Source organism: Dama dama, chromosome 5 (assembly GCF_033118175.1).
Source record: "Dama dama isolate Ldn47 chromosome 5, ASM3311817v1, whole genome shotgun sequence".
NCBI lineage: Eukaryota > Metazoa > Chordata > Mammalia > Artiodactyla > Cervidae > Dama > Dama dama.
This window is the reverse complement of record NC_083685.1, coordinates 117,505,412-117,531,854: the sequence shown is the minus strand read 5'-3', so window position 1 is coordinate 117,531,854 and position 26,443 is coordinate 117,505,412. Positions and strand designations below refer to the sequence as shown.

Sequence of the window (26,443 nt, the reverse complement as noted above, 5' to 3'; positions counted from 1 at the left end):
GGAACACTGACACTGTTGTAGGACGAGGGCCCTGAGTGTGCCTGAAGGAGACGACCAGCAACAGGGGTCTGTCCAGCCTCTACACCTGCAGCTCTAGGTAAGCTGCAGTTAAGCCGATATTCAGAACTGAAAATGGGGGAAGGCCCTTGGGAAATCCAGCACCTAGTGTACAAGGCCAGCTACCATCTCAGGAAGATCAGTGCCCCTCACCACTGCCCCAAGTGCTTGATTTCACACCTGGAAAGCCGCTTTCATTGCCGTCAGCCGGTCTCCCATGGCTCCCGTGGAGGGCTTGTAGGCCTCATAATTGCTCATTACATTGTTGTTACTTCCTCGGTCCTAAAAAATAAACACACTCATGAGAAAGGAAGAGTAAGCAGGGAAGCCCACTGCCACAGAAGGGCCTCAATATGCTGGAAACAAGAGGGAGCTGAAATAGGTGTGAGATTTTTTTTATGCCTTTCAACCCATTAAATCTATTTCTGAGAACCCACCCTAACAATCAGAAATGAGGTCAGATTATGCCCAAAGCTGATCACCTGGTATTTATAGGCATAAACATTACGTTTATGTAACTGGGTAAAAATTATGTTAAAGCTGAAAAGGCCACAAGGCAGTGCAGTACACACATAACTGCTCAGGCTCTACATCCAAACCCTGAAGAGTCTGAACCTCAGCTTCAACGCTTTCCACAGTATAACCTTGGGTGCCTCAGTCTATCAGCTGTATTTACTCCGAGTGACTGTGAAGCCTGAGTTAACGTGTGTGGCTGCTTGAACTGGCCGGGCACATCCTAAGTGCTCGGTATTACCACTATCACCTGCATGATCCATAGGAGCAGCATCACTGTAATGCGGGACAGGCTACTTCACCAAGACACCAAGTTACCCACAGTGATCCAGACACGCAGACTGACAGCTTTCTTCCTTGGCTTAAGAATCAAGTGACAAGAAAGTTAAGAAAGCCAGGCAGGGGCAGCCTTTGTTACTTGGTTTGTGAGAAAAGCTAGCTCTTGTATCTGAACCAATTTCCCAGAGAGTGTAGTATTGTTTGTGCGTTTAGTTATAAGATACAGCTGAGGGGCTTCCCTGATGGTCCAGTGGTTAAGAATCTGCCTTGCAATGCAGGAGTTACAGGTTCGATCCCTGATCCAGGATGATCCCACATGCGTGAAGCAGCTAAACCTGTGAGCCGCAACTACTGAGCCCAAGTGCCTAGATCCCATGCTCCACAACAAGAGAAGCCACTGCAATGAGTAGCCTGCTCAAAGCAACAAAGGGTAGCCCTCACTGCAATGAAGAGTAGCCTCTGGTGCAACTAGAGAAAGCCTGGGCACAGCAATGAAGACTCAGTACAGCCAAAAATAAATAAATAAACTTAAAAAAAAAAAGATACAGCTGAATTATAGAGGGACCCTCTGGCTCAAGGCCAATGCTGGAGGGTGTGTAGAAAGACTGCTAGGCCCCACCTCCAGAGTCTGATTCAGCAGGTCTAGGGTGGGCCATGAGACTGCATTTACTGCAGGTCCAGGGGCCACCTTTGAGAACCAGTGCTAATCTACACTGATTTCCTGAGCACACCTAGTCAGTCAAGGACACACAGTTTCTTCTTTAATATAAAGTCACATTGAGAACCAGTGCTGTACCAACTCAAGTCAGCAGATGACAGCATTTTGAACTCACTGAGACTCAGGTAAATGAAAACAGTCCTAACGTCAGAAAGACGCAGGACCAGTCTGAAGGACACTGCTAGAGTCTGGACTCACCGAGTTCTCAGAGCCAAGGCCAGGCCGCTCCCGGTAGCCCAGGCCTCCTCCACCAATGTTCAGTTTTTTCCCCTTCCCTCCTTTGAAGCGGGATTTCCGAAACCAGGCATTCTGCAGCAAACACAATTCAAGGTTAAGTCACGGGAGGAAGACGCACCCAGAGGAAGAGAACAAAGTCAAAGAGGAAACTAAACGGGAGAGAGAAACTTTAGCCAATGTATCTATAGCAAAGGAGGAACTGTTCACAGGAACCACAGATTAGCTTCTTTTTGGTAGCTTAATCCATCAGATTTGTCAGGAGCCTTTAGCTAAGGCTTCCTTTTACTGCTCCTTTCTTCCTTCAGAGCTTCCAGGAAGGGAAATGATTACAATACACCTCAAATGCAGAGCAGTTCCTCTGGCCATTCCTAACTACCTTGTGGAAAATGAATTTATTTTCTATTTCTCAGACAATCTATACGTAAAATCTCTGGGGAGCTTAGAGCTTTATCTGACTATCACAAGTTACAGTCAAAAGTACTTGAAAGGTGGCAAGGTGCTGATCAGAGAAGCTGATCAATCTTGAGAGCAAAGGAAGCCTGAAGCACAATGAGATGTAGGAAAATGCCAAAAACAAAATATATCTGGTTCAAAAACTTAGTTTAGGATGGCTCCCCAGGAGAGGGAAAGGTAGCAAGGTGCTGATCAGAGAAGCTTATCAGTCTGACAACACAGGAAGCCTGAAACACAATGAGATGCAGGAAAACACCAAAGACAAAATATATCTGGTTCAAAAACAGTTTAGCACTGGCTCTCCGGGAGGGAAGGAAACATTACCCTACTCTCCCCTCAAATGCTGGTCCTTTACTCCCAGGGCGGGAAGCATGGGCAGCAGTACCACAGGACAACTGCATTATGGGTGAACAGCTCTGCAGGGTGACCTCTGAATCTGAAAAACACGGCAGTCTCTACTATCAGAACATGTATCCCAAATATACTGGCGATTTGGGAACATGCGTATCAAGACGACTCAAGATTTAATTCAGTAGAATGCCTCACTCAGTTTTGGATCAACCACCAGTGTAGTCAAAGGTCTGAGAAGTAGTGAAATGCTTTTTTAAAAAAGACATCATACATTTTTAGCCCCCAATAGAAAAAACTGGGGTAAAGGGCAGTGAGGGGAATAATAACTTTGACAGTAAAATTGCTCACAAGTGTGATATGTGGCAAGAAGGAAGAAATTTGAGGGACAGATTTTAGCACAAGAAAGGAATAGCTTTTCAACATGTATGTTGCTGAGAGAATGAGAAGGCAAATCAGATGAGTTTTAATGTCCTCCAATACCAATCTATACTTTATAAGTGCTGCCTACCCAACTTTATTGTCATATTTCTATGTTACCTGCCTCTGGCATACTGAAGTTTTTTCACTGAAGTGTGTCCAGTCACTCACCTGCATGGCCAAATCTAGGAGCTCCTTGGAAACATGCTGATTGGCTCCTTCCAAGTTCCGAACAAGGTCACCAGCAAAATTGCTGTCCTTGGGTGTCAGCAAGGTATAGGCCACGCCCTTCTCACCGGCTCGTCCTGTGCGGCCAATCCTATGAGTATGGGTGTCAATATCTCGTGCCACATCATAGTTAATGACAGTCTTAATTGAAGGAATGTCCAGACCACGGGCTGAAATAAAAAACCAAATTCTTTTATTCTTTATCAGAAGTCAAAACACCAAAGTCACCCAAAATGCTTACCTCCTAAGAAGCTACATTCCTCTTATCTAAGCAAAGCACATGGTTTGATGTGCTGAGATATAGGTATGTGAGCCACCCTTCTAAAAGAAACGCTACTATTATAGATCCTACAACGCTAGGTAAACTTAGTGTGTAGAGACATCTATCTTCTACTACCAGTAATCTGCCATGGCCTCTCTCTTGACCAGAAATACGTTGGAAAAAAAAAAAATTCACAACCAACATCACATGTGTCTTGAGGCTGAGAAGTGATCACCTTTCTGGGAGAAAATACCAAGCTTTTAAGTGTAGCTATTAAAACTCATCAGAACAAACTCAAAAATCACACTTCAAAATTTTTTTCTGATCTTGAGTGAAATATGTCAAACTACATAATCAAACTAAGATGTCTACTATATTCAGGGACACAGCCTACGATGTAACTATGTTAACAGTTTCATCCTCAAGTGTCTTCCAATTGCAGGAATTCTTTTTTTTTTTCAGAGAGGAATATTAAGTGGGAAGTGGTACTCAGAGCTCCAGACAGTGATCACCATGCTCTGAACTGCTGCCTCATGGGGCATGGACAGCCAGGCCAGCAGAGTGCCTTCAATTGGCCTCTTCAGATATTACAGGTCTACACAGCCAGATGGAGCAACCCATACAACACAGGAACCAAGGGTTACTGGGGAAATGCATACCCTACCTGCAACATCTGTGGCCACTAGGACGGGGATGTCCTTTTTCTTAAAGTCTGAAATAACCTTGTTTCTTTCACTCTGATCCATGTCACCATGGAGCAGGCCAAGATTATGACCCTCCTGTTTAAGGTTATTGGCCAGCTCTTCAGCGTTGGCTTTCTTAGTAACAAACAGGAGGACACTCCCTGAAGAGGTAAACTCCACTAGACGCCGGGTGAGCCAGTTCCATTTACTAGGTCCAGAATGGAGAATCTCCACAATCTGAGTCACATCTTCATTTGCCTGAAAAGAAATGAAAAAGATGACGGCAATATCTGTGCCACAGGGCACCTGAGTAAGAACCTGACACCACACTTTCCACCTGTGTCTAGAAGAACCATGAATAATCCCCTGTATCCTTGGGCTTTCCTTCAGCAAGTCAAGTACAACTCAAATTTTACATCCTTTCTCAAATCACAGTGCTCTCCACCTCCCCTGATGTGTGTGTATGCGTGCATGCTCAATTGTGTCTGACTCTTTGCGACACCATGGACTGTAGTCCACCAGGCTCCTCTGTCCTCGGGATTTCCCAGGCAAGAATACTGCAGTGGGTTATCACTTCCTTCTCCAAGGGATCTTCCCAACCGCAGATTGAACCCGCGTCTCCTGCATCTCCTGCATTGGCAGGTGCGTTTCTTTACCACTGTGCCGCCTGGGAAGCCCTCCGCTGACATGTGTACATATACCTAAATAATCTCTAAGCCCCAATGCTCTGCAATACTTTTCTACATGCCTATCCAGATTATTCCCAGTAGAGTAAGAGCTCCTAGTACAATTCATACCCACACACAGAAGGCACTCAGCAATCAAAGGTGGCCAATGTTCACAAGCCAACTGCAGAGAACTTTACTGGCATACTAAGCGTATTAAGGGATTCTCAAGGCTGCCTTATTTGATTTCCTAATCACAATTCAGATAACTTTTCCACATAGGGCATATGTACAGGTGAGGAAAACAAAAACTTAATTCAACAGGCCTTTCAAATCTCCCCGCTCCACACTGTGCAGGCCACCTCACACAATGACTGAAGATGTTACTTCCATGCAAACCGACCAGCATCTTTCAGACTAGACTTGCTCTTTTTTTTCCCAAAAATAAATTTTTTTAAAAGAAACATTTTATTGTGGAAAAAATTTTAACATTCAAAATGAATAAAATGAACAAAATCAACTCCCATGTAACCATCACCAGACTTCAACAATTATTAACATTTTGCCAAACATATTTCACCTATTGCCCCAACCCTTGTGCTTTTAAAGCAAATTTGAAACATGTTGCCTCATCTGTAAGTGCCAGTAATGTTTTTTCTCTCAATAGTGAGAAATGAAATCCATGCCACCAGTGTGAAAAATAACCCACCGAGACTCCATCTGCCCTGCTCAGGCTTACCTCGCCAATATCTCCCTGCACCACACGAATAGGGTCAATCAGGATGTCTCTGGCCAGCTTTTCAATCTTTTTCCGAAAAGTTGCACTGAATAAGAGAGCTAAAAGGTAAACTATGTTAAAGAAACAGTATCACTTCTTTTTTGAATACCCACTAAGCTTCCTACTGACATTCACTGCTCAGTTTTTAAAAAACGAAAGCCCACTGAAGTTTAAAAATTCATTCACTAAGGAAAAAGAAGTACCATCATTTTACACATTTTCAATTAAGGCAGATGTTGCTGTCAGTATGGTTCAGAAAAAGGCTATTGACTTCAAGTCAGCAGATCTGCACTGTGCATTGCCTCTAGCCAGCGATAAAACGTTGTGAACTGTGACAGGGCATTTAATTCTCAGTCTTGGTACTATCACTGTGAAAATGAGTGAGCTCTACCTGGTGATCTCTAAGGTCCTGTCTAGCTCAGATAAACTGTCATTATCTTCCCCTTTATGGTTCCTCACCATTACAAACATGATTATTTTTACTGCCATAACTGTGAGTTATAAAATAAATAGGTGTTTATTCTGAGTACAAATGTGGCTTAAGGAAACTGCTTCATACGTACTCTGTCTGTCAGGACGGACATGACTTGCTATGGACCGCACCTGGTACTCTGGAAGAAATAGAAGAATAAAATCAGTATCATAACTCTGCATGACAGTTTGGGATACCTGGAAAATCATTTTACTAATAGCAAAAATCTTTCTATAAAGACATTGTAAGAATTAAGGAAGTTCTGGAACTCCCAGACTTGTCACTCAGCGTGAAACTCAGAAACACTTAGCCCAACACCTAGCTGGGTTAGGCTCAGTGGTGTTCCAATCAACAAAGACAGTTATTCACAATTTTCACACAACTGGTTAAGTCAAGGAGGACAGGAACACAAAGGCCTTGAAGGATATGACACCTGCCTCCCAAATAACACAGACCTTGACCTCCACAATCAAAGGCAGATGAATAAAAATAAAGCCTAGAATATTCTCCCTATATTCACAGGCACTTTCAAACGTCCTCAACCCAGTTAAGCCTAACATACTTTTCCTGAAAGAACTCCTAAAAATAGCTAAAGTCTTAGCTCTATCTCTACGGGTCCAACCCTACCCAGAAGTATTTTTAGCTTCTCACACAGAGAAAAAATTAAATCTAGAAAGACATGGAAAAAACTAGTGTCACTGAGACAGACAGAAGAATCTAATATTCAAAGCATACCAAACCCCATGTCAAACATTCGATCTGCTTCATCAAACACAAGGTAGGAGACTCTCTGAAGGTTGGTAGCTTTCTTCTTCACGTGATCAATCAGTCGACCCTATGAGAGCCAGAAAAAGAACAGTAAGTCAAGCCATCCCAGTATCTGCTGGACACTGGTTCCAGGTTCATGCCCCGTGAGGAAGCTCAAGTCCCTCAAACAAAATTAAGCAGTATTTGCACATAGAACCTATGCACACCCTCTTGTATATTTTAAACCATCTCTTCATTACTTATAACACACGATGTAAATGTTACATAAACAGTTGCCAACATACTGAAAATTCAAGTTTGCTTTCTTGACTTTTCTCCCCCTGAATATTTTCAATCCTTGGCTGATGGATCCCACAGGGAAACCTGCCAATGTTGAGGGCTGTTCAATTAAATGTATTTACAAGAATTTTCTAGAGTTCTGCTCCTGGCAAAAATGATAACACTCCAGTTTCAGGCTGCAATATACACTAGTCTGACAGCCTTGGGTTTCATGCACTACGGCACTCAAAAGAACAGAAAATCTGAAAACTCACTGGGTTCCTCCTTTACATTAATTGTGATTTAAACTGCAGAAAGATGGTGAGAACTATTTTTTGTGAGGCTTTCTGAAATGACCAAAGTTAAAGCCTTACTGACGGGTCTTAATGTTTAAACTACAATCTTCAAGGCAGTTTTGACCATACTCTGAACTTAGGCTCTTCATAAGCATGGGCCCATTTTCCATGACAGTGTTAAGAAAAACTGATGCAGACAGAAATTTGTAGCATATAAAGAATCTTACTAGACTGCTATTTTAGTCTAGCAACCAAAATTAAACCAAAGCCACAAGCTATCACTGCCTCAGAGTATTTTCAACCCTGCTTTACCACATTTCAGGGGAAATGCCCTCCAACAACTAACATTTTTTCCATACCGAGAAAGGCTGATAAGCTATTTAAACCCAAGACATACTTACTGGTGTACAAACAACAATCTCTGCCCCTTCCTGAAGGGCCTTGGCCTGTTCCCACATGCTCCCTCCACCATACACAGCCACTGATCGAAGATTGTATGCTTTCCCAAACCGCTTACATTCTGCATGGATCTACAAAGGCAACATAATGACATATGAACAAATACCTCTGTGACACTAACCTCAGCCGCAGTCCAAAAAGGAGTTATGAAAAACACACAAAATGTGATGTCAATAGGAAATAAAAAACTAGAACATACAAACACAATTTTATTCATAAAGAAAATGAACAGGGTACCATTATCACATCTTAACAAGCTATCTAAAATCTTGTTGTGATTATTCTTTTTCACTTCTCTTCCTGACCCTGTTATTGCCTTTCACCGAACAAAATGAAGTAACCTAGGAGGAAAACACTGGGAGCTTACAATACAGTTCCCAAATCAATTGGTTATATAGAAAATACATAACATGTAATATTTTCCAGAAGTTTCCTGAGAGCACAACAATGTGAATCTACTTAATGTCACTGAACTGTACACTTAGAAATGGTTAAAATAATAAATTTTGTGTATTTCACACATTAAAAAAAAAAAAAGTTTCCTGGTGGTTCTACCCAGTTGATTAGTCCTCATTAGTTGATATAAGCAACGGGGCACTCTACATAAAGCACATACCTGCTGGCAGAGCTCCCTAGTGGGACACACAATCACTGCAATTGGTCCATCACCTGGTTCCAATTCTTTCTGGTCCATTATATGAATCAACATGGGCCAGATAAAGGCTGCAGTTTTCCCACTGCCTGTTTTGGCAATACCAATCATGTCTCTACCACTTAATGCCACAGGTACACCCTAGAGGAAAAAGAGAAGTAATATCCACTCTAAACTTTCAATTTTAAAGATGAACTGAAGGCAACTCTGAGAAAGGACAGATGACTAACAATGACATTTATTTTCAATGGGACAAAAATGTCCTAGGCTATGCACATTGGTTATGGAATAACAAGAAATACCTGGGGGCAAAAAAAGAATGAAACATCTGGATTCCCATAAACTTCATTTGTAGGAAACATTATCATTGCTAAAATTAAAAAAAAATTTGTCCCCCCTCACCATGAAGGTATAGAATGTCTCATCCACATACTGAACTGTGTGGAAAAGAATAAAATCCATTTATAAATGGGAAACAGAAGCTATTACTTTCAGTTATAAATGAGAAGTTTCAGGCCATGGACAAAGGAATCCTCTTAACTGACAGTGCTAAATTTCTCCACACACAAACCTTTGTTTAGTTTAGGCTTAATGAACAGTTTTCTTCAGATCATATTTTCAAGACATTTATCAGAAACAAAAGAACACTTAGTCCTTTAGCAACTGTTAAAAATAGGTAAGAAGTAGATTTATTAACACAGCACACTAGTGAAAGAGACAGTGGTCAGATAACAGGGCTCTGCCCCAACAGAGTGGGCTGCATTTTTATAATCAAAGAAAAGTGACGAAGGGGAGGTCTCAGCTGAGTTCCTAAGATGGGTCACCAAGTGAGGGCCCTTGGCTTTTGCACAGAGAATTCAAAAGTGAGCCATGGTGAAGTGAAAGCAGTTTATTTAGAGAGATTCATATTGCACGGACAGAATGTGGTCCACCTCAGAAGGTGATAGCAGTCAATACCTTAAGACTGGTAAAATATTCATTTCTGCTTTTTTTTTTTAAATTTTTAAAGGCTTCAAAAGTTCTATCCATGTCAATACAGTTCTGTATTAAAGTGTTTTATTGTTTTGTCAGTTTAAAAAAAAAAGATCACAATGTCATTCTACTTCATTTTTCTTTCATTATATTTACTTCAGTTCAGTTATGTACAACTCTTTGTGACCCATATTTACTTACCTGGCACTGTATTGGAGTGGGCTGTGTATACTCAGATTTCCGAATCTGGTGCATAAGTTGTTCATCAAACCCAAAATGAGCAAAACTACTTCCTGGTCTAGGAGGTGCCGCACCAGAAACCTAGAGATAAAGACGACTTGCAAGAATGACTTGCACTTCAAAATAAATAGCACTAGAAGGTCAACAATATTTACCTGTAGCTCTCCAGTGTTTAGTTGGAATATGAAGAGTAAAAACCTAAGCCTATACCTAATAGCTTACAATGTGTGAAAAGGTAAAATTCAAATAATAATGGACCTAAATCTCACATTGAAAAAATTCCAAAATAAATATTTCTGAAATAATGGTCACGTTATTTTAAATGATTATGGGCCTTGAAATCTCTTTAATCACAATTAATTTTCTCATAAAAAATTTTTTAAAAGTCATGTTCAAAAGACTGGAAAAAGTCAATATATTTTTTCCATGTGTATAACTAGTAACCAAGTGGTAGAAAAAATAAAATTTACTCTTGAAATAGAGTGCAAATGAGCTCCCAATCCAGACACACCTATAACCCACTGGTTATAAAGCTATCACCTACTGTCTCCAACCTCAGTCGGGGCTGAGGAGCCAGCGTCCTGCTTAGTGCTGACGCAGACACTGCCAAACGTCTGACTGTCTGAACTGCACCCAGGTGAGGAATGGGCCTCCACCTCCATGCTGACTCCAGCAGTGCTAAGCTTTCAAGGCTTCTGGGGTGATGCTGATATTTCCAATCAGCGTTTCACTTAAAAGCTTTTTTTAAAGGGGTACTTCTTAGAAAACAGACAAGTATGTACACACACACACACACACACACACACACATAAAACCACTCAACCACCGACCCCTCACGAAACAAGTTCAAACATCATGTAGCAATTGGCACGGCCAGAAAGCTGTCCACACCGGAGCAGACATCATTTTACTACCTGTGTGTTTCACTTAACGTCTAGCAGCACCTTAAACAAATGTGGCCGATGTACAACCAAAGCTTTTTAGTGGACAGTTTAAAACTATTATTCTGATATTAGTGCATGCGTATTTCGTGAAGTTGTTAATTTCTTCATCTAATTAAAAAACTGTGCTGTATATAATGTGAAAAGCAAGTGCATCTTAATCCTGAAATATTTAAGACTTCCCATATTGTTCACATCAGTTAATCTTGTCTCCTCTTCCTAAAGATGGGGACCACTTGCCTTTAGCCCACCCAACACAGTTCCTAATAGCACACTGCTCTCATGGCAATCAGAAACACTTACTGATTAGTTTTAAGGTCATATGATCTATTGTTCCAACACAACACACAGTTAAAAAACTACACAAAGTTGACTGAACATATACACAATATATGTATATATATATACATATAGCACTCATGTGTATATATCAAATAAAAAAAATCCTATCCTAAAATAGCTATAAAACTAAAACAATAAAATCAAGACACAAGAGTCCAAGGGGTATAATTATTACTCTATCAAAGACAGTTCAGGGACTGTTGGAGAAGAAATTCAAGATTATTTCAGTATGGATAAACAATACTACTAATCCTGGACTAATTAGCATTAATATGAATCTCTGCCTTAATAGCTGACTTACCCGGAGGTTGAGCTTATGCCGGAGATCTATTAGCTGCTGTGGGGTGAGGTTGGTTATCTCTTCATGTTCATTGTAAAAATTTTTCTCAAATGGTGGATAGTCAATCTGCAGGTCCAATTATTCAAAGTTAGTCTAGAATTCAAGATTCAATCCTGTAAGTTTGATTTTAATGCAAAATCACCTTTCACAAATACTATACAAGTAAAGCCATAACCAGCTAGAAAGAAAAAAGGAATTCACTTATTCATGACACAAATCCTGAAAGTACAACCAGAACTTTTTCCCATTCCTGTTTGAACAGCCTTGATGCAGACTAAAGAATCTCTAATGCCAAAGGACTTAGATATTCCACCCTGTAACATTTAATATGCTTTGCGGTAAGCTGTTCACCTAGATCTAGGCCTCTGATAATATTTCTAAGGAGTTCCATTCTTTTTAAAAACATGGAAATGGTTATGTTAACTTTAAAAAAATGTACTGTTGAGCATTTCCAATTCCAACGAGGGAAGAAGTCCTTTCTGCTACCCCTCTCATAGCTCACTGTACTAAGAATACAAAGCACTGGCATATTACCACATACGAGTCTGGCTAAATGATTCTCTTTCTGACATGGTATGTCTACAACAAATCTATTTATCTTTTAAGGAGAACTTAAGCCTTTGATAGGTGGTCAGAAATTTCATAATTCTAGATACAGCTTAAAATTAATTATCGTTCTATGGTACTATCAACAAAGAGAAAGAACCAAGCTCTCCTTTAGCATTATTAACAGGACCTTTTATTATGCTCCCCACAATGCTGCACCAAGCCCTTTTCTTCAGTTCTCTTATCAAAACAGAAGCTCCATGAGGGTAACAGTTTTTGTCTTTATTCACAAAAATCTACAAATATTTAAGTTTTTTTTACACACACACTTTTTTTTTTTGTTTCCAAACAAGAGGAAAACACAAAAGGACTGTGAAGAAAGGGTATTCTTTCTTCATTTCTGGTCTCTCCTGGCAGACTTTTCATTACATTAGGACAACTATGGGATACACTCCAGGCAGGATGAAGCTTGAGTACTCTGTCAAGTATCTCAAATATTTTATTAGACAACTATTTCAAATACTTGTGTTTTTTCCCTTATTATATTTTCACTCTTTATCACAGATGCAGCCTCCTAGATAGGTTTCATTTATGTAGCTTCATTTGCCACATGTAAAATGCCAATTCCTTAAGTGGTAACAGCTGCACAAAAGGAAAATTTAAAAAACTGAATATAACCCACACTCTAGTCTAGACCAGTAGCTCTCAAACTTTTTGGTCTCAGGTACCCTTTACACTTAACAAAAATACAATGAGATTTCATTTTTAAAATGGTTATATGTAGTGTTATTTACTGTATTAAAAATAAGAAAACTTTTAAATTTATAATTCATGCTAAAATAACAAACCCCATGACACTTTAACACATATGTTTTAATAAAGATGAACTCTGACTTCCCTGGTGGCTCAGACGGTAAAGCATCTGCCTACAATGTGGGAGACCCAGGTTCAATCCCTGGGTTGGGAAGATCTCCTGGAGAACGAAATGGCAACCCACTCCAGTATTCTTGCCTGGAAAATCCCAAGGATGGAGAAGCCTGATAGGCTACAGTCCATGGGGTCGCAAAGAGTCGGACACGACTGAGTGACTTTAATTTTCAAAGATAACTTTATTTTATAATACTGCTTCACATTTTTCCAAATCTTGTATTTCCTATTGCATTCAGATTGTTGCAATGTGTTGTTCTGATTAAAGCCAAGGAAGAAAACCTGGCCTCCCAAAGATACATAGTTGGAAAAGGGAAAAGAGTATTTATTAATAACCTTTTCAGATGCTAGTGGACTTTTACTCTTGACACTACACTCAACCTTGACAGGTGCACATTTCTTAAAGGTTATTTTCATTGTGTAATCCAAAATCATATAGACGAACTTTCACATTTTGTCACACTATAATTCATAGGTCTATCCTGCACTTTGAATGGGCCCTTTACTCACACACGATTCTGTAACATCATGCACTGGCTCTCTGAAAATACTGGTTCACTGAGATGGCTTGAAGATCATCCAAAACATTTCACTATGTAACTAAAAAAATACACATTTCATGGCTGATTATCAACAGATAGAAAGCTGTCACCTGTAGCCACCACCCTGAAAGCACCCAATTTCGTCTGATCTTGGAAGCTCAGCAGGGTCGGGCCTGGTCAGTACTTGGAAGGGAGGACGCTGTCAAGCTCACTGTGATGAATTCAGTTTCCCAAATCCTAATTTCTGCCTGAAAACTTGAGTTTCTATCACTGACAAGAGACACTTCTGTTTTCCTTGATGTATCGTTCATTTTCTCAAGTGAAAATGGTATTCTATGAAAAAAAGCAGCTAGCTCAGTTCACAACTTGAACACCTAAGTGTCTTTCTGTGAGACAACTGTCATATCTTGGCATGCAATACAAATGTTTACCTACCCTTTCCCATTTTGTTACATGGAATATAAGAGTAATGTAAGAGTCAAGATTAAATAAATAACCGTTATTGCTTCATCAAGGATATTCTTAAGTGAAGCTGGCTTTTACTTTTGGTACTGTAACAGTCACACAGGGAAGAAGGCAGTGACTACTGGAACAAGTGATACCACTGTCCCGTTTCAGGCTAATGTGTCAGCATTGCTTTTAGTCATCACTGCAAATGCTGACGCAGTGAAGAGGACAAATAATCTTAGCATTACCATGAAAATTCTTTTGACTCTGTAGACTCCATGAAAAGATCCTTCTGGGTGTCCTTGGACCACACTTTGAAAACCACTGTTCTAGATGTAGAATCACTAGGGTATGCAAGCTCTAGTCTGATATTTAACCTGGATGAAATACTGATTTTTTTCCCCCAAGTGAGTACACTGATATCCTCATTTCCTTTTCCTGATGTAAGAACAGCCTTTCATCTGCCCCAGATCTGGGAGAAACAGTAAAGATTTACAGCAATTAAAAAGCAAATGCAGGCCGAGGGACCCACAGTGAAAGGAAGATGGTAAGTGATGGTATGGAAAACAAGCACAATTGCTTGAAAAAAATTCACCTAAAACTGAATCTGAGCAAGAGACTCAGCTGTACCTTGAATAGTACAGGCTACAAATTCTCAACCATTCAGTCACCTTCTGATTCAATCACTTGGCAAATATGACAAAATCCCAAAGAAATATTCCCATGACATAATAAAGCGTACAAATCAGAGGAGTACTCTGATACTGGGAAAACCTAAATATTAAAGCTGAAGAAAACCACATCAGCTTCAGAGAAGAGTCAAATTCAGCAAGAAATACCGTACCTCTGAATGATCAATGGGAGGAAGAGGATCAATGATTTTTTTGGAAGGTGCAATTGGATTCCCATCACTATCATATTCCAAATTATCTTCCTCCTCCTCCTGAACCACACCAGCAGTTGGATTCTCTGCCATGTACCGAAAATAAGCTTCCTGCAGGAAAGCACAAGATCACAATCATACCCAAGGATAACAGAACATTTTTGCTTCTGTAATTAGTGCGCACAGCATACCAGATGACTGCACAATTTACATACCTACCCAGTAAGACAAGACTCTTACTAGCAATGATTCCTTTAACAATAGCAGTATTCAGAGGGACAATCAGAGGAAATGAGACAGTTACTATCATAAAGTGATTTAGCCTGCTTAACAGAAGACTTATAAAACTGTCAGTTCCACAGCCTTCCTGGGGTGGGGTGTCTCCTACCTACCCTGCTGAGAGCTGTGGAACACATGCTGTGGCTTTACCAATCCAAGTCTGGAAGCTGACACTGATGAGAAGGGTCACCAACCTAGAAAGGGCTCACTCTGGGTCCCTTCTCTCCATCCCACAACTGAATGGGGAAAAAAGACACTAAAGGACTGTCATTTAACCAACGTTTCATCTTGAAACACAAGAATCACAAACAGAACCCTTAGAAACAGGTCAAAGTTAGGTGTTACTAGAGGTTGTCTGTAGATCCCACACTATTCTACTTCTTGATTTATCAGAATAAACATTAATTTTGGGTTAAAAAAAAAATCACGCTGAGTAAAGCTCATCTTTGTTTTTGATATCGTACTTGACCAAAATTTCCATCTTCAACACAGGGGAAAGCCACATGAATCTTTATATTACCAACTGGTCACACAGGTAGAAAAGGAGCAAATCAAATGACATTCCCTGCTGAACATCAGGAATGGCCATTTCAGTGAAGACAAGTTCTAGCTTGTCCCCAGGACAGACTTTGTGGGGTGAAAGTAAAAGATAGAAATACTGCATAGGAACTCACTTGGTCATCTTCCTCTTCAATGTCATCTCGAATACCCCTGGAAAAACAAGCGGAGAAACAAACTTCCCTGCAAATGTTCCACATACCCAGCTCCATACTTATAGCACATTAGTGTTGAATTCCATACAGGACAGGAACTCTCAACACTAACAGTAACAAAGCAGCAGTAAGCACACTGGAAGCCATCCATCCACCATGTATGTCTGATTTCACACCATAAGCTGCAGTTTGCATTTCTTTTGAATGGGACGATGTGGTACCCCCAGAATCATCAAATATATCAATCCTAACAAGAATATAGGGAGTAAAAACTTGTGAAGAGAGATACCCACGGGCCCTAGCCTTGTATATCCCACACAACAAACACAATGCAGTTGTGAAAAGGACTTTGTATTAAAAAACAGAAACAAGAAGAACAGCTGCATTTTGTATACACTAAAGATGGTCACAACTGTCTTACTGTGCCCCAGAGTTTTTAGCTCTGAGTAACTGCATTCAGCCAAAATCCTCAGGGACAGAGAGAAAAACTACATCAACTCTTTTTAAAATCTGGAACTAAAACAGTTCACGTGGAGAAGTGGACCTTCACCACTTGCATCTCTCAGGAACTATGAAAAGTATAGTTGCTTAATTCCCACAACCACTGCTTTTTAATCAGACTTTCTGCCTACCCTAGAGCACTTGCTACTCCTAAGGCAAGCAACACCACCAGTGGAGGGCAGCTGGAAGGGGACACAACACACAATAAGCCCCCAAGAGAGGGCAGACCCTCCCCCTGGCACAGGAACCTCAGGGAGGGGCTGAGCACTGACTGCCAAGCAGAGGGAAAAGTCCAACCGCCTTCCTGGGCTTGGTAGCAAAAGCCGTAAGAACAGTATATTCAGCAAGGGAAAGAGGAGAATTCTCTTTCCTAGAAAACAAAGTATTTCAAGCTCTGACTAGTTGCTAAAGCATGTCACCCTCAAATCAGGTTTTATGATTTATTAATAATATACATAGTTTTTTGTATTTAATTACTGTTACATCTTAAAAATCAATCACATACGCATAAACCTGTATTAGTTATGGGGACAAAACTCAGAAAAATGAACCCAAACTAGTAATGATGCTCTCTTGCTTCCCTGTGTAATTCACTCTTGTGGTTACTAAAAACTATTTACAATTGAATACCAAAAAGAATGCTTTTTAATTACTGCAAATGCAGTCATCTCTATTACCTACAGAAATATTATTTAAGGTAATAACTTTAAGTCAGGACATTTGTGTAGTTGAATTTTACTTTATAAACTTTGGGGGAACAGGCTTTGCAATAATGTAGCAATTTTCATGTAACCTTTCTGAAGGAGGAAGAAAACAACTTACTTTACGTTTTTTCTTTCCTTGTCCTTTTCTTCAAGCCTCTTCATGTCTCTAGCCGCCTGATCCTAATGAAACAAAAGGCCGTATGGAATTACCAACTAAAAACACTGAAAGGAAAATTTCTTTATAAAGAATTTTTAGATTCAAACAAGCACCATCACAGTTTTAGTTATGCATTTTGACAACTGCACTTTGATGCAATCAAATTGTTTTTTGACAATTATTATTTTAGAGAGAAATACCCATGTTCTAAAAGCTTGACTATATATGCAGATTCCATAGTTTTTATCGGCAAATATACCATGTGTAGAAAAACTAGCAAAAATGCTTGATTGATCACTTTTTTTTTTTTTTTTAAAGAGTTAATGATATAATTACCAAAGGGGCTAGTAAAAAATGCAGATCTCTGTATCTGGCTCTAGAAGGGTGGTTCTGAGCCTTAGGTGATTCTATCCCCTGTGGACATCTGGCAATATCAGGAGACATTTTTTGGTTGGCACAACTTGGGGTGGGGGGAGCTGTTACTAACATCCAGTGGGTGAAGGTCTTAGATGCCTCTAAACATCCTACAATGCACAGGACAGCCCACCAAAGAATTATTCAGCCCTAAATGCCCTTAGATTGAAAAACCTTGCACTAAATAAACTGCAGCCACGAAATTAAAAGACGCTTGCTCCCTGGAAGGAAAACTATGACCATATTAAAAAGCAGAGACATCATCTTGCCAACAAAGGTCCATATAGTCAAACCTATGGTTTTTCCCATAGTCACGTACAGATGTGAGAGCTGGACCATGAAGAAGGCTGAGCACCCAAGAAGTGGTGTTCTGAACTGTGGTGCTGGGGAAGACTCTCAAGAGTCCCTTGGATTGCAAGACGACCAATCAATCCTGCTGGAAATCAACCCTGAATAACCATTGGAAGGACTGACGCTGAACCTCCAATACTTTGGCCACCGGATGGGAAAAGCCGACTCACTGGAAAAGACCCTGATGCTGGGAAAAGCTGAGGGCAGGAGAAGGGGGCAACAGAGGATGAGATGGTTGGACAGATAGCATCACTGACAATGGACATGAGTTTGAACAAACTCCAAGAGACAGTGAAGGACAGGGAGCCTGGCATGCTGTAGTCCAGGGGTTGCAAAGTCAGACACGACTTAGCGACGGAAAAACAACAAATAAATCTACTAAATCAGAACCCTTTGGGGTGGACTTAAATACATGTAGTTTTTCCATTTTTCATAGGTTATTTTTAAATGGCAAATTGATAATTATTGATCTAAATTAATTTTTTGCTTTATACACATAAAAATCGAGGGTAGAAGAATTAACTACTTTTTGCCAAGGTTAAAACACATTCTGCATAACTGTTTCTTGTTGTAAAGCAATGTGAGTTTTTCTGACTTCTTTAATTTGGATTAATGCAATACCTTGGCAACAATACTCTCCCCAAGATCAGATAATATCCATCCCTCTGTCCAAAAATCAGCAAAACGCCTTTGGATACCACAGCAAAAAATATCTGGAAGAATGATGTTATATCAAAAAGATTTAACCTCCAAACAGCTTCAACTACTTGAAATTCCAAGCAAGAGAATTTGGACCATTCTTGAATACTCCTACTCAAAAAGGGCTATTCCAGCTTGCACTACCAAAAACTAAATCTAAATTTAAACCTCAAAAATCAAGAGTTGATTTTTATTCTAATTCATCACTAGGGATCTGAAAAAATAACGAGAAACACAGCCCTTTGGGAAACGTTCATGTGTCACGAAGATTAAAAAAAACCTAAACCAATATGTAATGACATCTCAAACAAAACAAACCATTTATCCCTTGCCTTTACTTCTAGAGAGAATCATTTGACACACTATATTTACAAAATTGCTACCATCTTGCAAAGCACAGGTATGTTCTGAGTAGTTCTGGTAAGCATTATGTAGAAATATACAACACAAGAACTCAGATGTTGAATGATACAGCAAAAAGAACATGGGCTTTGGAGTTTATACGGGCTTTGGAGTTGAATCCTGGCTCTGCTACTTTTTAGGTATACATTCTTCGGAAAGTAATTTATTCTAAATCAAATGTGGGAAACCCAAAATACTCAACGGGCAGCAATTTCACAATGAATGAAGTGAGCCAAGATAAAGAAAGTTCTATTCTTCTGACACAGACATGCTTTGCTTGCATTTTAGTAAGTTGTTTTTGTTTAGCTGCTAAGTTGTGTCCAACTCTTTTGTGACCCCATGGACTGTAGTCCTCCAGGCTTCTCTGTCCACAGGATTTCCCAGGCCAGAATACTGGAGTGGATTGCTATTTCCCTCTCCAGCGGATCTGCCTGACCCAGGAATCAAACCCACATCTCTTGCTTGGCAGATAGATGCTCTACTACTGAGTCACCAGAGGAAGCCCTGAATATTCTAAAGAAGCATGCTCTAATTTTTCTTTTAACACACAGCCCTGAGTTTTACTCTCAGATATTTGACAACAGACCCACGCTCAGGAAAACTACTTCCCCACTATAAGAAAATTACAACACAAATATGATGGTAAAAGGCTCTAAGCAATGGCCTCAGTGTCAAGAAGACAATAGGGACTGATGGGTGAAGTAGAAAAAGTCTGCCTTGCCCAAAGCAGGCAGTTATTTTGTCAGCAACAGCCTGTTTTTTTGCCACACAAGAATGCAGTCCTAGTCTTGCCACATTTTTCACTTTTCCGGAGACTGATCTTTTAGACAAAAATCTCTGGTTTTTTTTTTTTTTTTTTTTTTAATATCTGGATCTTAAAAATGTTGGCTATTTTTAAAAAGCATCATTTACACCAAACAAAAACACATCTTTAATGGATTCTTTTTCTCCCCTACTTCCTTAGAGGAGAGATGAATTCTGGCTGAAGACTTCAGGTAACAAGTAACTGAGGAATCTAAAAGGAATCTAAATCTAAATCTAAAGGAATCTAAATCTATTGTTTACTTCATAAACAATAAAGTGACAGTTTCTGAGCAAGAGGAGTAATATGACAAGAAACACGCTTCAGTCCAATTACTCTGTAGCTGTACACTACATGAACAGGAGAGCAGAGAGCCTCAAGAAGGGAGAGAATTAATTTAGATCAGGTAAGAGTTAAGGTACAGGGGAAGATGACCATAAAGGAAACAGAAATAGATGCAAGAGATATTGTAAAGACTGACAGAACCTGGCAAATGATGAGAGGAAGGCAGCACTATGTTCTGGACAAGAGCCAGTTCTCAGGACTACTAAGCAAGAAAAATTAGATTTGCATCCCAACTCTGCCACACAGTACCAATGTGGTTTGGAGAAGTGATTTGAATTATCTTAGGGTTCAGTTTTTTTATTAGTTAAGAAGTTTTATATAGTTTTTCTGCCTATTCACCTTTGTTATTCTGAGGAATAAATGAAGCAAGTCATGAACATGCTTGATCAGTTACTAGAAAAAAAAAAAAAAAAGAGGGGAATTCCCCGGCAGTCCAGTAGTTAAGACTCTGCCTTCAAATACAGGCGGCACAGGTTCCATCCCTGGTCAGGGAACTAAGATTCCACATACCACACAGCAAAAAAGAAAAAGAGAGAGAGAGAAAACCCAAATAAGAAATGAAAGAGGAAAAAACCACAACTGATAACAACAACAAAAAAGTTGTAAGAGAATACTATGAACAATTAGATGCCAACAAATTCAACAACCTAGAAGAAATGGACAACTTTTTAGAAACATACAGCCCACCAAAACTGAATGAAGAAGAAACACGTAACTTGAACAGACCAAACACTAGAAATTAAATAGAATCTATAATTAAAAAACTCTACAAACAGAAGTCCAGGACCAGGTAGCTTCACTGGGGAATTCTACCAAATGTACAAAGAACTTACACTGATTTTTCCCAAACTCTTCCAAAAGACTGAAGAGGAAGGAACACTCCCAAAGAAGTGTTGGGAGTGAAGCCACTATCTATGAAGCCACTATCACCCTGAAACCAAAACCAGACAAAGACACTACCAAAAAATAAAAGTATAGGCTAGCATCTTTGACGAGTATACGTGCTGTGTGCTATGCTCAGTCGCGTCTGACTCTTTATGGCCCCATGTCTATAGCCCGCCAGACTCCTCTGTACATGGAATTTTTCAATTACTGAGTCACATTTTGCTGTACAGAAGAAATCAACACAACACTGTAAATCAACTACACCTTAATAAAATTGAAAAAAAAAAAGAGGGGCTATTTAAAGGAAGAAATTAAAGCCAATGTGGGAATTTTCTTGCAGTCCCGTGGTTAGGACTCTATGTTTTCACTGTGGAGAGCCAGGGCTCAATCTCGGGTTAAGAAACTAAAATTCCATAAGCTGTTTATTGGAGCCCCCCCAAAAAAGTTAAAGGGACCAGGGGGACACACCCATGTAAAAATGGCCAATATGTTTCTAGAAAAGCAGAGCTGAAACTAAAGAGAGACTATGGAACTAAAGATATTAATTTATTCACACAGAAGTTAATTTTGGAAGTGGGTGAGGTCACTAAGGAATGTACATAGCCTGAAGATAGCACATTAAAATAGAGAACTGTAAAAAAATAAAAAAAATAAAAAGAAAATAGAGAACTGTAGGAGAATCATCATATGAGAAACTGGAACAGAATCACAAGAATGACAGATAACAGTCACATGGCTAGGTAAAGGTTTGTTTTTTTTTTTTTTTGGTGTAATCATATGGTATGATTGTTTTTTAAGAGTTAAACACATAGAAATACCAACAGATGAAATGATATGTCGGAGATTTACTTTAAATAATGTAAAAGGGGGTGGGAGGTGTCAGATAACAAAGACTGGCCAAAGCGCTACCTGATAAAGCAGGGTGAAGGCTATATGGGGACTCATTATTCTACTTTACGTGTTTGAGATTTTTCATAACACAAAGTAATTAAATAGAAAAGTCAGAGGCATGGGAGAAAAGAACAAAATACAAAATCACAAAAAACCTAGTGAGAAGAGTTTTAAGGAGGAAGAGGTCACAAGTCTCAATTTCTACAGCAAGGTCACGAACATGGATAAAAGGAAATAAAACACTAAAAGTACTGAATACAGAATCTGTAATTTTAGCAAATCCCTTAAGTTTAATTATCTTACATAAATATGTATTCAATAAAAACTAGATTAAGATAATATTCATTCCATTTAAGACTATACCAAGAATTATTAAAATAAAACACACCACACACACACACACACACACACACACACGCTTGAGCCACTATGTTCAAGGGTTACAGTTCAAATTCCTAGGCACCAATCTCTGAAAATGCTACAGGGCCATGGAAGTATATTTAAGAAACTATGGAATACAAGAGCAAAATTCTCTCAACAAAGGGTCAATAAACAAATTCTGTCTGAGGACTAAAGCACTAGGTTAATTTGACCTGTTTCTAATGACTAAAAATGTTAACATAACAGAGTTGATACTTGCCTCCACTTCAGCCATGAATGCCTCTAAGGGATCATCATCACTGTCAGAGTCTACTGGCTTGGAATGGAATTGCTGGCGGGTAGGTGAGTTCTCAGCAGGAATGTAAGGTAAATCAACGTTGCTAGAATCTTCTTCCTCATCTTCAAAATATCTGAAAATTAAGATGCATGACTGACAGAGTGAATGTTTAATTTGGGGGTGGGTGAATCTTTAACAAAATTTTTATTATGGTATATGTTACCATTAAGAGATTTTGGTCCTTTGGCTTAGGACCTAATTATTAAGTATCACTTGATATACGCCAAATTCTAATACTGCAAAAAAACCACAGCGGATTCCCCATTTCAGTAGTGTCTGTTAAAAATTACATTTCCAGTTCTGTCAAAAGGGATGCGTTTCCAATACAAAATTATCAACAGCATATCACTGTTGAATAGATACAGCAAATATTAAAGCATATGATATAGAAAAAATACTTTTGTATGAAATATCAAAAGCCTAGTTTACTCTTCACTACCCTTTAAAAACTTTTAGAGATTAAATTCACAAGGCTAGAGATTTTCTTAAAAAGTTCTGGGCTTTTTTCTGAGAACCAACAAAAAAACTTCTAGAATTGAAAATAAATGCTCAGGAATATAGCCAATATTTTATAACCTTTAAAAATTGTGAATCACTCTGTTGTACACTCAAAACTTATATAACATTGTACATGAACCAGACTTCCTCACCATACTATGTTAAGTATTCAGAAAACAACTTCGACATCTGAAAAATGTTTCCCTCTAACAGATATCCCAGAAAAGAATATCAATATAGCTATACACTAAAACAAAACAAAAACACTGTTTAGAGCTTACCTCAGAATTAAATGAAAGAGTAATACAATAGAATATTAAAGAGATCAAAACTACAGCCTAAACTTCAAAGCTTTTCAAGCCTTCATTTTAAAAGCTCTAACCATTACGTGTTATACACACACACACACACAAATGCATATTTATTTATATGGTAGTTTCATTCAATGTATCCCTGAGCTGGTAAACTGCTCTCTAGAATAATGATCCTGGACTTACTTATGAACTTAATTGCTAAATATACCAATTTTTAAAACTGCTGCTAAATACTTTAAAAACTGTGATCTTGAGGGTTAAAAAAAAAAAAACGCTCAACAGTGTAACAACCAGGCTAGAAATAATAGCAGTACAAGGTTTCTTTAGACCTGGCAAAAAAAAAAAAAAGAACTTAAAATCTATACAGAATTAGAGCTCAAGCTTTCAAAGCTCAGCTTTTCAACAATCCCCTTATTAGACAATCAAGTTAGAAAAGGTAACTGGTAAATACGGTTCCTGAGAACTGTGAGCAAAAATCTGAGATTTTCCTACCACTATAAGATGTTACAACACAACAGTTTAACAGTTTTAAAGACTTTGGTGTTGAGTCAGACTATGTCTCTACCAGTTCTGACAACTGCCTGTGTTTACCAAACAACTTCTATGGTGTAAATAAAAAACTTCAGTAAAGACCATCAAAAGCCATGTAAATTAAATAATTTAATTTTAAATAAAACACTTCGCCATATTTAGGTTTCAATGGCCTCAAATCCGTTTTGGAACAAGGGAAAATAAAGGACCACACAAGTATTATACTCCTTATGAATGAGTGAACGTAACAATGTAACCTGTTAGGAACAATGCAATTCAGTGAGATAACCAACTAAAGAAGTCATGTTATTATTTGAGAAACAAATGGTTTCTTTGCTTCAATTTTTTTGATGGAATGAATATCTCAAAACCTAACCTTGCTAAATTACCAGATATTATTACCACTTACGCATTTTCTTCATCGAAGTTGGCCCGTTTAGAACCAATTTTGTAGAAAGAAGGGAGCTGTGGTGGAGCTGATTTTCCAAAGCCAGAAGAAGAGCTGGTTGCCCCAAAGGCACTATGGGACTGTTGTGGGAGCTTCGGTTCCTCCTTCTTTCCAGCACTGATGGCAAAACCTCCAAAGCCAAAGCCCCTCTTAGTGCCGGGGCCACCTTTATTCCAGTTCATGGTGTCAGTGACTGATCTGTTAGGAACAAGACACACATACAAATTTAACTTTATATAAAGTGAACAGCCCACTGATGTTTATGTCTCTTCCAACCTTTACCTACAATTTTAAACATTTGCCTCTCAATTAAAATTTTAATTTTGGTACAAAAAAGTTTGGCACAACACTGTAAATCAATTATATTTCAATTAAAAAATTTTTAACTTTGGACTTCAGATATGCAATATGCTAACCTTAATAAAACAGTCACATTTTTCTTTTTTTTTTTGATACACATTTTTTAATTGGGGGAAAACTGCTTTATAATTGTGTGTAAAATTGTACACAAAATTGCTGGTTTCTGCTGTGCAACAGGAATCAATCATAATTTTACACACACACACACACACACACACACACACACACCCCTCCATCTTGAGCCCCCTTTCTCTCCGGGAATCAGTTATAATTTTACACACACATACATACCCCTCCCTCTTGAGCTCCCTTCCTCTCCCCCTGAATGGTCACATTTTCTGAAACATGGAAGACATTATAATTCATTTTACTGAGATCTCAATCGGAACAGGAATTTAGTATTTAATATCATACCCTTCAAAAAGATTTGATTGCCAGTTGAATATCTTATTCAGTTAGCCTACTGTTAAAGATTACAAAGAAATTTCCTGAGCATCAACGAAACTCATTTAAAAATAAACTTTTTATCTTATTAGCCTTGGTTTCAAAAAACCATTTTTTAATGACACAAGTTACCTAAGTTTCACATAATAGCAGAAAACTCAGAAAGCAAAAAAGAACAAAATTTTAACACTACCTGACACTCCTCTCCCAAATACACAATTTTGTTGATATATTTTGCTATTTTTTCTATGCATATGTGTGTACACACACACACACAGATTTAAGATCAAAACTGAAACCATACTGTACATATTGTTTTCCTGATTTCTTCACCGTATGATACACATGACTGTCTATGTCAGTAAATACATTCCTCTACTTCTGTTTCTGTTTTTTTTAAGTTGCTAAACATATCACATATCTTTTTCCATACTCTTAATTATTTCCTTAGGCTCAATTTTTTTTAAAACACAACTGCTTATCAAAGGGGAATGTGCATTTTAAGTTTCACATTTGTGGAGAAGTGTCCATTATACACTGAGTAACATGATAAGGGCATAAAACAAGGTAGGTGGTATGATTCAATGTAAAAATATGTGTCACCTGTACCAAGATAGCTGGAGGGCTATTTATCAAAATGTTAATACCAATTATTTGATTTTTACTTTTTTCCTCTGTATTAAAGTTTACCATTAATAAGAAAAGTTTATATGTTTATAAAAGACTCTGAAGTCAATGTGAAAAGAGTTCCAAAAACTGCTTTTTACAATGGCACTGCTGAAGAGACTAGGACAGGAAAACACGCTCTGCTCTCCGGTACTACAGCCCGCTCACCGGTTCGGTTTTACCGCTGTTACACAGTACTTAGTTCAGTCTGTTTAGTATTAAATTTGATTTATGCTTTGTCAATCTCTACCCTTAGTTCCAGTTAGGGGCTGTCTTTACTCATTTTGGACCTTTCGTAGAAAATATTCACGGTTAGGGTAAGCACTTTGTAAGTAATAGCTTACTCAAACATAAGTAAGACCATTTCCTGCCTTCTTCTGGAATCCCCTAAGAGGAATCAACATAATTCTAGTGAGATGATATTTAGTTAGAAGATTTACAAGCCAGAAAATTTTAGCATCTGAGAGTACTGTTTAATCAATCTGTGAATCTGGCTTTCCAAGAGCTGTTCCTAAGCAACAAAAATTACAGATTCTTAATTCTAACCTTTTTCCTAGTGTATATAATGCATAATAAGAGGCTAATAATAATTAAG

At 38.6% G+C, this 26,443-nt stretch overlaps 1 protein-coding gene across 2 annotated transcripts in view; it reads right to left on the bottom strand.

The window, feature by feature from the left end:
- The window catches only part of DDX42 (DEAD-box helicase 42), a 35,420-nt gene that overhangs the window by 1,818 nt on the left and 7,159 nt on the right, over positions 1-26,443 (bottom strand). The window contains exons 2-17 of one of the 2 annotated variants that reach the window (XM_061144369.1): positions 24,340-24,576; positions 22,510-22,660; positions 17,042-17,103; positions 15,680-15,716; positions 14,688-14,837; positions 11,343-11,447; positions 9,720-9,839; positions 8,511-8,687; positions 7,837-7,965; positions 6,849-6,948; positions 6,205-6,252; positions 5,603-5,700; positions 4,180-4,456; positions 3,197-3,423; positions 1,766-1,876; positions 238-339 (exon numbers count right to left, since the gene is read on the bottom strand). In XM_061144369.1, coding sequence (XP_061000352.1) covers positions 238-339; positions 1,766-1,876; positions 3,197-3,423; positions 4,180-4,456; positions 5,603-5,700; positions 6,205-6,252; positions 6,849-6,948; positions 7,837-7,965; positions 8,511-8,687; positions 9,720-9,839; positions 11,343-11,447; positions 14,688-14,837; positions 15,680-15,716; positions 17,042-17,103; positions 22,510-22,660; positions 24,340-24,560 — 2,115 coding nt within the window. In that variant the 5' untranslated portion in view covers positions 24,561-24,576. Of the gene's footprint in view, positions 1-237; positions 340-1,765; positions 1,877-3,196; positions 3,424-4,179; positions 4,457-5,602; positions 5,701-6,204; positions 6,253-6,848; positions 6,949-7,836; positions 7,966-8,510; positions 8,688-9,719; positions 9,840-11,342; positions 11,448-14,687; positions 14,838-15,679; positions 15,717-17,041; positions 17,104-22,509; positions 22,661-24,339; positions 24,577-26,443 lie in introns of those variants that run through there. The other variant, XM_061144370.1, reaches the window with a different exon arrangement.